This window comes from Lontra canadensis, unplaced genomic scaffold (assembly GCF_010015895.1).
Source record: "Lontra canadensis isolate GAN:19392208 unplaced genomic scaffold, GSC_riverotter_1.0 scaffold3, whole genome shotgun sequence".
In the NCBI taxonomy this organism is placed as follows: domain Eukaryota; kingdom Metazoa; phylum Chordata; class Mammalia; order Carnivora; family Mustelidae; genus Lontra; species Lontra canadensis.
Genome location: NW_022630997.1, coordinates 23,044,205 through 23,058,165, shown reverse-complemented (window position 1 = coordinate 23,058,165; position 13,961 = coordinate 23,044,205). Strand labels below are relative to the sequence as shown.

At 34.7% G+C, this 13,961-nt stretch overlaps 1 protein-coding gene across 5 annotated transcripts in view; it reads right to left on the bottom strand.

The window, feature by feature from the left end:
* Nucleotides 1–208: 208 nt before the first annotated feature.
* The window catches only part of LOC116854357 (protein FRA10AC1), a 34,898-nt gene continuing 21,145 nt past the window's right edge, over nt 209–13,961 (bottom strand). For 3 of the 5 annotated variants that reach the window (XM_032836154.1, XM_032836151.1, XM_032836160.1), the window contains 3 exons: nt 9,295–9,333; nt 3,851–3,929; nt 209–1,358 (listed from right to left, as the gene is read on the bottom strand). In XM_032836154.1, coding sequence (XP_032692045.1) covers nt 1,316–1,358; nt 3,851–3,929; nt 9,295–9,333 — 161 coding nt within the window. In that variant the 3' untranslated portion in view covers nt 209–1,315. The remainder of the gene's footprint in view (nt 1,359–3,850; nt 3,930–9,294; nt 9,334–13,961) is intronic. The other 2 variants (XR_004380152.1, XM_032836166.1) reach the window with 2 other exon arrangements.

Genomic DNA, 13,961 nt, shown 5'->3' with positions numbered 1-13,961 from the left:
AACCAATACTGATTTACTGTTTTTGATGGCTTAGAAATCACTGTGTAATTATTTCCTAGATAGTTCCTTTGTAGCAACATCTAGCATAGTGCCTCACATATAACAGAAGCCTGATAAATATTTGAATTAATGAATAACAACTATTGAATAAAAGGAAAATCAGTTACTAACCACTTAAAAATAAGACACTAAACTACTTATTCTGCAATTTAATGCCAATCATTCCATGTCTAAATGTCATTTAAAATACTTATATTAACAAAATAATTGAAATGCTGTGATTGCTTTCTACAGGTCCTCTCTTCACTAAATCATGCATCTTCCTATCCATCTCGTTGCACTTTACAAAAATGGGTTAAAACCTTTTTTTAAAAAATCAATACATTTGAAAATTTGATGAAAACTATGGACCTTTTCCCCCCATAAATACACATAATCACAGAAGTTTACACTCAGATTCTAGGAGTGCTTAGATCTCCTAAAGCACATTCATCGACTCTAAGGGGGATGATCAGCAAATTAAGAAGTTCCATTTTATACTATATCCTGGCATATAAGTATATCCGTATTTGTGTGACTACATCTGAGATAAGCTCCAGCATATACTATTATTAGTTAAATTATCTTATTATAGAATCTCTCTGTTGGAGAGTCAACTTTTGTGAACCTAATCTACTGTTGTAGACTTCTGTGACCTCATTTGCTGTTCCTGCTGCCTCATAGTATTAATTTACTTTATAATAAACTACTCACACACTGGGAAGTCAAATCTGATAATAACAAGCTCCCATAAGTAGTATAGGTGAGAAGGAAGCAAGAGAAAAGTAAGAAAAAAAGAGACAGCTAGAACCAGGTGGTAATGGGAAAGTAGGTGCTTAAAAGGAGGGGTACCCGTGTATCAAAGGAAAGAAGGTGAAGACATATTTACTCTATTTTATAATTTTTGTGAGACACCAATAATTCTAATAATTTAAATTAATTCAGGCAAGGGAAGATAAATATGAATAAATAAAAACAACAACAAAAACCCCTACAAAATACAGGAACAATGAACTCTCCATACAGTGTACTAGCTTTATCCTCTAGCAGCTACAGATGGAGTGGCTGTAAATAAGCATCTAAAAAGATATATAAGGGATGAGGAAACATGTCTCCAATAGAACTGAAAAACTTCCAAAGCAGCTGACATCTTGAGAGTAGTTGGATTTTTATTTCTGAAGATAAACCACTCAAGCTGCAACTTGTAGATAAAATTTTTGTGAAGAGTTTCAAAGTGTACTTTCACAGTAAGGAATGTGGGCTTCTCTCTTCCATCTCACAGAAATAAATCTTGGAAATAGTCATCAAATTCTTCTTCTCTATTTAAAGGAAAAAGTATATGTATTGATTAAGATCAACAATTACAGAAAAAAATTACTAGGTGACACATTATAGGTGATTAATGAAAATAAAGTATTTTAACTCATTTGCTGATTTTTCTATACATTGATATATTTCATGATTCAGCCATCAAATAATCCTCAGCTTTTGGAATAATCATAAGTATACCCAGATTGATTAAATGTGAAATGTTTTGTATGTTGCCCCCACACCCTAAATGTATTTATTACCTAAGATTTTACTTTAAAGTAAAATGTTACTTTATTTGTGAAGAGTCGTGCTTCATAACTGTTATGAAACGTTACTACTTCTCTTTACTTTTTTGGTTGACAGAATTCTCTGTTCTTTCTCATTTCAAATTATAGTCTGACCAAGAAATGAATGAAAAAGAAAACTATTTTCAGGAAAAATACAAGTCTTACTCCCAGGAATGGGGAAAATCTGCTTAGGCTGTAGGTCTTTATTGCTATGGGAATAGTAAATATATATTCGTAGCAGTAAATATCATGTGTAAAACAATGAATCAAAATCTGAAAGGACATATTAAATTGTATTATAATATGGTAAAATAAAATGAAAACTATCAAGTACTAAATAAATATTAGCACTTGGAACCAGAGTGATACAGAAAAATACCACAGGATTTCAAGTCAGACAATGTTTAAGTTCTAGCTCTGTCACTTATTAGCTTATATTAGCAGGTTACTTAACTTCTCTGGGCTCAGTCTCCATGTTTGTACAAAGGAGAACATTTTATTTCCTCACAGAGGTGCTGTGAGGATTAAATGATTATACACACACACACACACATTTGCCTTTCTCCCTTCTGGGACAAGGGAATCAAGCTGGAAAGTAAAATCCAGTCTACCAGTCTCTTCAGAAAAAGTTCTTGTAGATCAGGGATTCACAATGGGACTCCATTATTTGGTTTTAAATAACTGTGAATACATAAAGCCATTATACCCATGTTCAAATTTTTTAAAAATTACTACAGAATCAGATAAAGTTGATTTAAGAATTATCTGTAATTTGATATCCCCCATACTTTTCCTCCCACATGCCAGCAATATACAGTTAAATTTTTTAAACTGTAGGAAGAATTTAAATATAGGAAATTAACTGAATCTCTGTGTAGGCTTAGGTGCTCAGTACTTGATCACTGTCAAGTACTTATAAGGTCACAAAAAGTTCTGGATGATGACAGTCTTCTTAGGATTTACTCAAGTATCTTTACTGCCTTAAAAGGTGAGCCAATCTGTCAATTTCAGCTATAAAGCTCTTCATGGGAAGTTATACCATTAGAAGTTTAGTCCATAGTTTAACTAGGATAGCAGTATTTTATTTACAGTAACAGCTTTCTTATAATCTGATCTATATTGACCATACATTTAGGAATTCTTTACTTGGCTAGAAAAAAAAAAGTTAAGTTCACAGAAAAAAAGTGCTCTTGTTTAAAAAGCCTCTTTCTGGGGATGCCTGGGTGGCTCAGTGGGTTAAAGCCTCTGCCTTCGGCTCAGGTCATGATCCCAGGGACTTGGGATCGAGCCCCACATCGGGCTCTCTGCTCGGCAGGGAGCCTGGTTCCTCCTCTCTCTCTCTGCCTGCCTCTCTGCCTACTTGTGATCTGTCAAATAAATAAATAAAATCTTTAAAAAATAAAATAAAATAAAAAATAAAAAGCCTCTTTCTAAAACACCTGAATTCTACTACACTGAGAACATATAATTAGCAAGATGTTTCATAAGTAGCTTAAATTAGTGAATTATGATTGATTCCACAGGTATCTTTCCATTTTGAGCCAATATGCCTAAAGACTAACAAAATGAGACTAAAATTTATTGAGCACTTATAATTATAGGTATTGTACCAAGTGCTTTACAAATTTTTATTTCATTAACTCTTCACAATAAACTCTGCAGTAGGTATTATTTTATCGCCTTGTTACAGATAAAGCTCAAGTGCTGAACATCCCAGTATATGACAAGAGTGATAAAATTCCGGCCCACATCCAGATGGCTCTTCCAACTCAAGACAGATAACAATGTACACACTGAGTTATCCTGTCTTCGGGAGGCTAAGGTGGTTGTTGGCAAGTAAACTTTTACCCATACACAGACAGCTTCAAGGGGCTCCCTGTACACATTTATGGTAATCAGAATATCAAGAATAGGCTGTGGAACTAGGGAACAGCCCTTCTCTAAAGGATCCTAAGTAAAGACCGGATGGTCATTTGGCAAGGAAAGCTGAAGTAGGATTTACTCACTGAGAGGAAGCTGGATTGAGTTAGCAGTTTGTGGCCACAAACAATGACTAGGAATAAACTCTGATCTTACCAGGCTAGGTAGTCCTTGGCATTAAACAGACATTCTTGATGAAGAGCTTTTTCATTAATTGTTATCAAGAATGGCTGTGGTTGTAGCTTCCTTACTGATGCAAAAGGTATGCATTATCTAGTAATATCAGGACTCACTGTGATTTTTCATCCGTTTCTGGTAGGGGGCCCTTCCAAAGTTCAGATTCTGAAGTACCTTCCTCTTCATCAGAATTTCCTATTCATTTAAAAGAGATTTTTTTTAAATGTGTTATATTTAAAACATATTTTGAATTACCCACCAATGCAATTAAATTAACTTCAGTTTAGTTTCACTTTTATGGCTCTGAAAATGTAATTCACTCTTTCAGACCAATAAATTCTTCTTAAAAATAAATAAATAAGCTGAGCTATACCAAAGAGTCTCAGCAAAAAAACCAAGGAAAGTCTCATGGGAAAGTTCCCTAAGTTACACTGAGGGAACTTCAGTGGAACTTCTACTGAAAGTGGCACTTCCACTTTCACTGTGGTAATTCCAGTACTAACTCATAAAGGAATGATCTCTTGCAATATAATTGCCTTTGATTTAGTTTTTTCTTTCTGTTGGCATATAAAAGACATGTAGGTTAAGGTAGAGTATATTTACATTAGGATCAAGAATTCAAGAACTGAACTAGTACATAGAACTAGTTAGTTAAATTATGAATAAATATTGTCAGATGCTTTCAAAAATCTGATGCTGATTAAATTAATTAGAAGAAGCTGGTTTCAATAAAGAAACAGACATATTCATACTTGTTAGGAGTAAAAATTCTGTGAACTTCATTCTTGAGGAAAATCTAGCAATACAGATCAGTTTAAAATTTACATAACCTTTGACCAGCAATGCTGCTTTTAAGAATTTAATTATTTACTTAGAATAAATAAGCACCTGAGATACATGTACAAAGATGTTCATTACATAACAACAACAACAATAAAAGAAAACCTATATCCCTACCAATTAGGGATCAAGGATTGGTTAAATTAATATAATATAGCTATTAAAAAAACCTTAGCATATCTATAGTATTACCATGGAAAAATGTCGTGCTGTTTCAAAATTTTTAAAATTACAGAAAGTATGCATGGTATAATCTCATTTATGATTACATATGTGTATATATACTGTAAGTTTGTAAGGACAAACAAAACTTAACAGTAATTATATCACCTGTGGCCTGGGATACTTTCACTTTCTATGTAAAACATTTCCAAATTTTTTGTATTTTAAACAATGATGAAGTATTGCTTTTAAAAATCAGTCAAAACAATAAAAGAAATTTCTATTTTTAAAATATAACAAAATCAACATGTTTCAAAAATCACCCTATTATTAGTGAACTAAAAATTATCAAATACTGAAAAATATAAGGCAATAAAAGTATATGCCATAAAGTAATTATATTAGCAAATAGTTCCTAATAAGTTAGTCTCAAAAAGAAGTGAAACAAATTCAGCCTATCAATACAGAATGTCCCTTAGTTAAACACATGCAAAAATAAAACAGCATTGATTGCCCACAGTGCTTTTAGCCTTTTACCTGTTAGACTTTGAACCTTTAATCAATATGCATGTCTGAACTTTGGTCCTAACTGTGTCTATTCTGGCACAAATTATAACAAAAATGGCAGGGGAAAAAAAAAAAGAGAAGGGTTATATTTGGGTGGGGGCGGGCAGAAGGAAAGGGGGAGAAACTTAAACAGGCTCCATGCCCAGTGCAGAGCCTGACATGGGGCTTGATCTCACAACCCTGAGATCATGACCTGCACTGAAATCAAGAGTTGACACAACCGAGTGAGCCACCCAGGCGCCCCAGGGGTTGTATTTGTAACGATCTACATATAAAGACAATAAAAGATGATAAAATTATAAAGCCTTGGGGAACCAGATTCCCACTCAATGACAACGAGCACGGAAACTGCCAGTGTCTCAAACTGAATGTGTGAGAAGAGAAAATAAAAGCATTCTACTCTTGCTTTTATGAAAACTCACTAACATGAGATCAAGAAACCACGGAAAAAACTAATTAGGCCTGATAGTTAACATTATGGTGTTACCCTCTTAATGATGTCAAAGAACAAAACTTACAAGATCTTTGAAAGTGGGCAGCTAATTTTAAAAGACCTTACAAACACCTGCCCTCTCTTCCCTTTCAAGAGTACTTCCCACATGCCAGCTTTCCTATACCAGTTTTCTGATACTAGACAAGTGAGTTTTACTAAAAGGTCGAATCAGTTTAGAATATTATAAAGTAACCTTCTTTCAAAGATCACATGCTTAAAAAGCAGCCAAATATTGTTAGAGAATCAAATCTAGAAGACTGGACTACATGACCTTTAAGTTCAACTCTGAATCTGTACCATTCTAGTTCCCTGAGAACAGCAGTAACTAGAAACCATTCCTATGGTAACTGCCACGACGGGCCTGAGATGGTAGGGACACTGCTAAGGAAAACACAGTGAGAAGAATAAGCAATACAAATGCGAGCTCTGGTATCAGTGTCAAAACTACACAGCCGTTACTAGCAACTACGGATCAGAATGTACAACACTGACTCTCTGTGGGATCTTGCAGGTCTTTGATCTAGCCCTTATCCAATGATTCAATCTCATACTGCAACATCTCCCTTGACAAGTTGCTGTCCAATCTACGCTTAACACTTCACTACTTCATGAAGTAGCCGAGTCCTCTGTTCCTTTCTTCAGATAGTTCTAATTGACAAGTTTTTCCTTAAAAATGAGGCAAAAATCTGTCCCTGGGCAATTTTTATCCAGAGACTCTCATTCTGCCAAATAGTCATCAAAAATAAGTCTCCTACACAAAAGCAGTCGTACAAACATCTACAGTTTCCATGTCTACCTCCTTACCCCTTCCCTCTTATCCCTTCACTTTTTTTCAAACTAAACATCTATATTTCCTTCAACCTTCTTCCTATGACACAATTTCAAGTTCTGTCTGTCAATGCCTTGGTTATTCCATTCTTAATCTGCTTTTAAGTTTTCAGTGTTCCTTTTATAATGCAAATTCTAAAATGCAAACTGTGTATAATTTTCCCCATACATTTGAATAATGAAAGCAGATATGTCATCTTGGTTTTTCTAGATATTATAGGATGCCTAAATAACTTGGGCTTACTGAAGAAGTGGCAAGTCTCCAATTATGGTAACAAATGGACAGGTTAAACTTAAACTTAATTTTTGATCTGACCAATTCTAGAGAACAAAACACAGAATCTGTTTAATGGCTGTTTTTTTTTCCCCTTTCTATAACAATAATAATAGCTACAGGTTAACAAGAACTTACTTTGTGTTGGACACATGCTTTACATATATATTGTCTCATTTGGCTCTGACAATAATACAAAGTTAAGTCTCTTTATACCTATTTTACATATAGAGCTGAGACGCAGAAAGATCAAATCATTTAATGTAGATTTATACAATGTATCTGCCAAAACTGGGGTTTGAAGAGTGTACTTACATTTGACTCACTGAACAGTTATTGATGATATAGGTAAAGGGGCACAGACATTGTGGAGTTATAAATCTGTGTTTCATCCCAGCTCTGCTATTAACCAACTAATAGAACTTTGGTAATTTATGTAAATTCTCTTGGTCTTGGTTCTCCTGTTCTGCAAAATGGGATATTATATTCCCATCATTAAGATTAAATGAGGTAATACAAGTAAATCATTGCCACTTTGGCTGATAGAGTAGATAATCAACAAATCCAAGTTAAAATTCTTTTTCCTCACAGAAACTGGGTTTTTCTTCATAGATTTGTTTTTAGTAATCCAATGTTAAATGGTGGTAAAAGGGTAACTGAACATTATCTAGGTACAAATGAAAGATAGTATATATATACTACTTCAGCCCAGATAGCCTGAGTCTATTGGTCTCATGCCCAGCTATATCCTAGAAACTGTCACTACACTTCACCTAATTTAGGAAAAAGAGCTATACATCAATTAGGATTCACAAGGGAAGAAACAAAGTATCAGTGCTTAGGACACTTCAAATATGCTGAAAATAAAACTGATATGAGCAAAATAATTCATAAGGAATATGTTGTATTCCTAAACTAGAGGAATGCCTCCACTGACAACTCCCTCTCTATTAAATCTTTAAACAAAAATATTTTAAAACTTTTCTTTTTCTATTTTTTCATAGTGCAAAATTTCGGATTACTGACCCCTTAAAAATTCTCCTTAAGAATTATATTAAAATGCTAACTGGGGCGCCTGGCTCAGTGTGTTAAAGCCTCTGCCTTTGGCTCAGGTCATGATCCTGGAGTCCTGGGATCAAGCCCTGCTTCCCTTCCTCTCTCTCTGCCTGCCTCTCTGCCTGCTTGTGATCTCTGTCAAATAAATAAAATCTTAAAAAAAAAAAAAAGTAAAAGAAAATGCTAATAATGTTTCTCTTTGAATGGTGGGATTTGGAGTAATTACTAATTTTTTTTTCCTTGAGTTTGCCAGAGTAAATATATATTACTTTATATCGGTAAAAATATTAATTTTTAAGTTTACAAATTTCTAAGCCTAGAAATGTCATAAAATAAGTCCAGATATTATAAAATGAATTAGGCTACTGAGTCACACCTCATTGTTAGCCCTAACCCTACAGAAAGGTCTTTAAGAAATCTGACACTGTGTTACTATTGAGATGCAAGGCTACTGTTTGTTATATCACAGGTGGATGTCCCTTTTATGAATACACAGGAGAGTCTGCTCTCAGAACTCCGCCTGGAAAAGAGATGAATAACCTGCATATGATCTTATGGGTTCAATTAAAATTTCTGCCGGCGGTTTCCCTTGGTTTGGTTGTTTATAAGAACAGTGACAAATGTGTGATCTACCTTTGTAATTACGCAGGACTTTTTAGTAAACGTCTGTCTGTGTTAATTTTACTTCAAACTTTACTTTGCTCTTCTATCTTATTTTTCCATTATCCTGATTTTACTTTTATAAACCTTATTTTATTGTATCTATAAGTCACTTGAATGTTTTTTGGAATGTTGCAGGAAAAAAATAATAAAATCTATGGCAAATATTCAATAAAACCTAAACTGACTTGATATAATCTGGTGAAAACCACAGTACTTATTAAAAAACTAACCACTAGTAACCAGTTGCCAACATCTTACTTTCCATATATAAACCACATATTTCATTTGATCAGTCAAAATCACCAAATAACAGAGATTACTCAATATACAATACAAGAAACATTTCTTAAATCTTAATCCACTTCCCCAATTCTTTTTCCATTCCAACCTCATCCTTTTACTTTTGTTCCTTCATATTCTAAGAAGTGAAATTAAACTGTGTATCCATTGTATTTAACTGAAGAAAATTTTATGCTCTTCTATTTTAAAATAAGAAAGTTTAAAATGTTCAAAATTGGGGAAGAAATCATACACTTTTGCTATTTTTTTCTATGATTTTTTCTACATGGTACAAAATCAAAAAATGATATATCAGAGCAAGTCACAATTGACGGGAAACCCAAACTGTGAATAACTTTAATCTATGCATTTTTATTAAAGAAATACTAGATACTTACTGTTTACAGAATTTTCTGATTTCTTTGAGGATGAATGCCCTGAAAAGAAAACAGCATTGTTTTGTTAAAAATCATTTTGCAATCGTGTAACAGTTCTAGCTGTAACCAGAATTCTTCCTAAGACTTCCTAAGTTTCTAGTTTACTTAATAGTCTTACAGAAAAACACCTCACTGTCTTCTAATCTTTCATGTTCCTCAGACTTATCTCTCTAGTTAAAATGTTAGGTTCTTCAAGGCAGAGGTTATTTTATGCCTAGAATACAAAGCACAAAGCTTAAAAAATATGAACACCCGTAAAAAAAAGAAAAAAAATCTCAGGTTGCTTTAAAAAAAACTCATAGAATAGCTGCAATATAACCATATTTTATCTATAGCTGTTCAACATCAGAAAGCAGTTTATAAATAAATACTCATTTTTCACAATACTTTTTCAAATACAGATGAGAATTCTTAGTAACTAAAATTCACACAAAATATTACTTCATAAAACAAAGTTTCAGTTCTACAAGTTATCCAGAGAAACAGAAAGAAAAAAGTACTAAAAATCTACTAACGTAATTTTAAAAAAAATCATCACTCTACAGAGTCTCCCGTAATAAGACTACAAGGGAAATAATTTCCAAGACTGATAAATTGAAAAAAAATTACAGCTAACAGATGGAGAGTAACAATTCCTCTCCTTGGATAGGAGGTCTCATAAACCAAAGCTGATACCTACATGGCCCCTTTCAGGCCCAGTGAAGAGGGTGTCAGAACCACAGGGTCAAGACTCCACAGGTAGCCAAGGCCTGGACTGCAGCTTTGGATTATAATTTCTTTTTTGCTTTGTTTCTGGCTTGTTGTTTCTTCCCTCCGATTTCCTACTCATCAGAAAGCAAATAAAAATATAGCTACGATGTGACAAATTTTTTCCTGTCATCTGAGGAACATGATACCCGTTACAAATGTCTACAGGTAAAAAACGGGTTAGGCTTACTTTGGAGGCCTAAGGACATAACTGGAACCAAAGGGAAGAAATTGTAGATTGGGGCTAGATTAGTTTAAGACACCTGCTAGCAATTACAACTAACTGAAAAGTAAAAGAATATTTTGGATGGTAGTAAGGTCCTCTTCCCTGGAGGTGTTGAAGCAAAAGCAGAACAAGTACCTAATATAGAGCAGTACATCTCAAACTTTACGATGCGTATGAATCATCCTGACTTACAGTACAGTTGGGGAAGGGTCTGAGATTGTATATTTCTAACATATTCCCAAGTGATGAGAATGCCAGCAGACTATACTTTGAAAAGCAAAGTCACAGAATATCTTTTTAGTCATGATCCTAGGATGGGTCTCTGATGTTCCTTTCAATGTTGAGAAACCACTGTTTCACTGATTCACTCACTCATCTAAACATCTATCGAATGCCTACTATGTGAAGAAAGCATGGTGCTTAGAAACTGGAGATAAAGAATTAATTAAATCACACAGTCCCTTCCTTAATAGAAAATAAACAAACTTTTCCAAGGGTGATTGATATGTATCTCTAAAGGAGAAGTGCAGAGTGCTACTGGAATATGTAATAGGGACCTAACTTTGCCTGGAGAAAGTGGGTGAAGGCTGTCAGGAAAGGTCTTCCCAAGGAAGCGAGCTTGGGGATGCTGTGGCAGTGGTGGGAGGGATAAGATCTTCAACTTTCTGCCAAGACGCTCTACCAAAGTACCTTGTTGTGCTCAGACCTGCGAAAGCAGACTGGTCCTCAAAGTCAAGCTATTGGTCTTTCTTACATTTTCTCTCTATCCATTCATTCGGCCATTTAGCTATCCAATCATTCATCCATCCACCCACTTACTTTTTGTTTGTTTGTAAACTGACACCATAGGAGTAGGTGGGATCATATAGGGAGAAGATAGAGAATGAAGAGAAGTTCAGTAAGAGCCTTGGGCAATTCCAACATTTAAGGGTAAGACTGAGGAACACCTATAACCAACAGGCAGAGGAAAGGCCAGAGAAATAGGAAGAAAATCAAGAAAGTAGATTGTTTTGAGAAGTACTGTCAACAGTTCAAATGCAGATAAAAATTAAGTATTTATTAATAATTATTATTCAAGTTTGGGACAAATTAAGGTGGCCTGGCTATAAGGAATCACATCAAAATCAAGTTAGTTCCAGATGATCCCAGATACAAATATGCTTTGTCTCTATCCCTGAAGTCCTGAAACAATTTTCAAAGTCTTTCATTTCTTCATTTTTTAGTGCTTATACCTTACATGTGCTAGTGGGGTGCTGGGAATACTAAATTAGAATTACTAATTTTTAAATTCATGGTCAGGGATGGAATCAAGAAAGGATCAGAAATATTTAAACTTAGACCTGGAGGATGAGTTACGATGGGAACTGGCAGTGGGGAGAGGAGGTTAGAAAGAGAGGAAGTAGCATCTACATAGTACCTAAATGGGAAGAAGTTTGACATTTTCTAGAAACTGAAAAGCTGTGAGCATGGAGTATGAAAGTGAAGTGGAGCATAGTCAGAAACAAGTGTTGTATGAAGGATCGCATAGAGCACCTGGGCTTTGTGCAGATTTCAGTAATATCCTAAGAACAACAGGCAATCACTCCTTTATTGAAAGTGCATTAAGGGGAGGGTAGGTGCAATGACAAGACAGTGGCAGAACTAGTAAGGAGAACAGAGCAGTAGTCTAGAAAACATGAGAAACATGAGAAAACATGGTGGTTTGAATGAGGGTGGAGAGCACTCGAGAAATATATACTCTGAGGGTAAAACTGACATGATTTGGTGACAAATTAAACATAAATAATGAGAAATAAGAAGACATCAAGGATAATTTCCAGATATCTGATTAGTTCTTAGCTTGACAGAGGTGTCATCTATTGTAGTGTTCACAGGGAAAACATCTATAAGGAAGATCACATGCGTATGTATGCATAATCTGAGGGTTCCAACCCCATACCAGATCTTGAATATCCAGCTACCTGTCTGCTTTGAAGGTGCTAAACAAGCCTTTCCAAGGTAGGAATTATTCTTTAATTTGGAATATATAATGATTAATATGGTACCATACTATGATTTAGACAATATTACATAATATAATAATGAATACAACAAAACTCTCAAGTATGATACATCAAACATTTTTAAAACAAAAATTTTTCAAACTCAAATGGAATTTTCACATTTATTAATTAACATTTATTTTGGAGTTGGGAAATGATTTAGACACAATAAAATATTCTACTTCAAATATCATTTCTCAAATACCATTATAAACAAGAATAATATTTTCCTCTCACCATCTATCAGTTTCACCAAGTTGAAAACTTGTTGATACTATATGCTTGAATATATTATGATTCACCAGAAAAAAGTACATGTAAGAATGAAACCTAGCTAATAATCTTCACAGCTGGAGCAAGGGAGCCCTCTCCTGTCCAAGTACTGTGTTAACATGTGGCTGACTCTAATGTAATCTATCATTATCGACATAAATTCAATTCACTTGAAGTTATAGCTAATTTGACTCTATTACGGACTGAAAAAGAAACTAGCAATAACCTTCATAATAGCTAACTATGCACCAAGCACCATGCAAACTGTTTCTATCTATTATCTCCTTTCACCTTCTGAACAATCCTATGAGCTAGGAACTACTAGCTTAACCATTTTACACATGAAGAGATTACAGCTTAAAGTTTCAGCACTACTGAGGAAGAAGTAAGTAACTGACTGATGGATCTGAATTTAACAATTATTTACTAAGTGTATGTGCACAGGACCACGATGGGTTCTGAGGACATATATATACCAAGCTCCATGATTTCAAGAAGCTCATAAGCTAGTGAGAAAATCACATAGGTCATGGTAATTAAATCCCACTCTTCTAAGTTTACACTGACTTATAGATTATGTACTGTTTAACAGTGTTCAAAATGCTTTTCACATTCTTATTTGGTTCTCCACAATAAGCTCAAACAGTACAGAAGCCAGATATTCACATCCCCCTATTTATATGAGGGATGTAAAACTGAAGAAGTTCAGGGACTTGCTCAAGGTAATGAGTGTTATTTACAATATTATTACCATCTGCCCAAAATGCATTAAAATCAATATTGTTCTTGAAACTCTTGAGTTGCTATAAATTCATATCTAAATTCCCCAATCAGGGGGCACCTGGGTGACTCAGTCTTTTAAACATCCAACTCTTGATTTTGGCTCAGGTCAGGATCCTGGGATCCTGAGATCAAGCCCAGAGTCAGGCTCTGTGCTGGGCTCCAGAGCCTGCTCAAGATTCTCTCTCTCTCCTCTGCCCCTGCCCCCTTCTCTTAAAAAAAAAAATCTTATAAATTCCCCAACCAGTTTCAACTCTTATAAGGTTTATTTATTTTTTTATTTGAGAGAGAGAGGAGAGAAAAAGCAAGCAGGAGGTGGGGGGCAGAGGGAGATGGAGAGAGAAAATCTTAAGCAGGCTCCACGCCCAGCACAGAGCCTGGCTTAGGGCTCAATCTCACAACCCCAAGACCATGACCTGAGCCAAAATCAAAAGTTGTATGCTTAACCAACTGAGCCACCCAGGCATCTCCCTTTCAACTAGTATAAAATAGAAAGCTAAATGTACTCACCAATTAAATTCTACATTTGACACATATAGCAGATTACACTGTATGTTAAA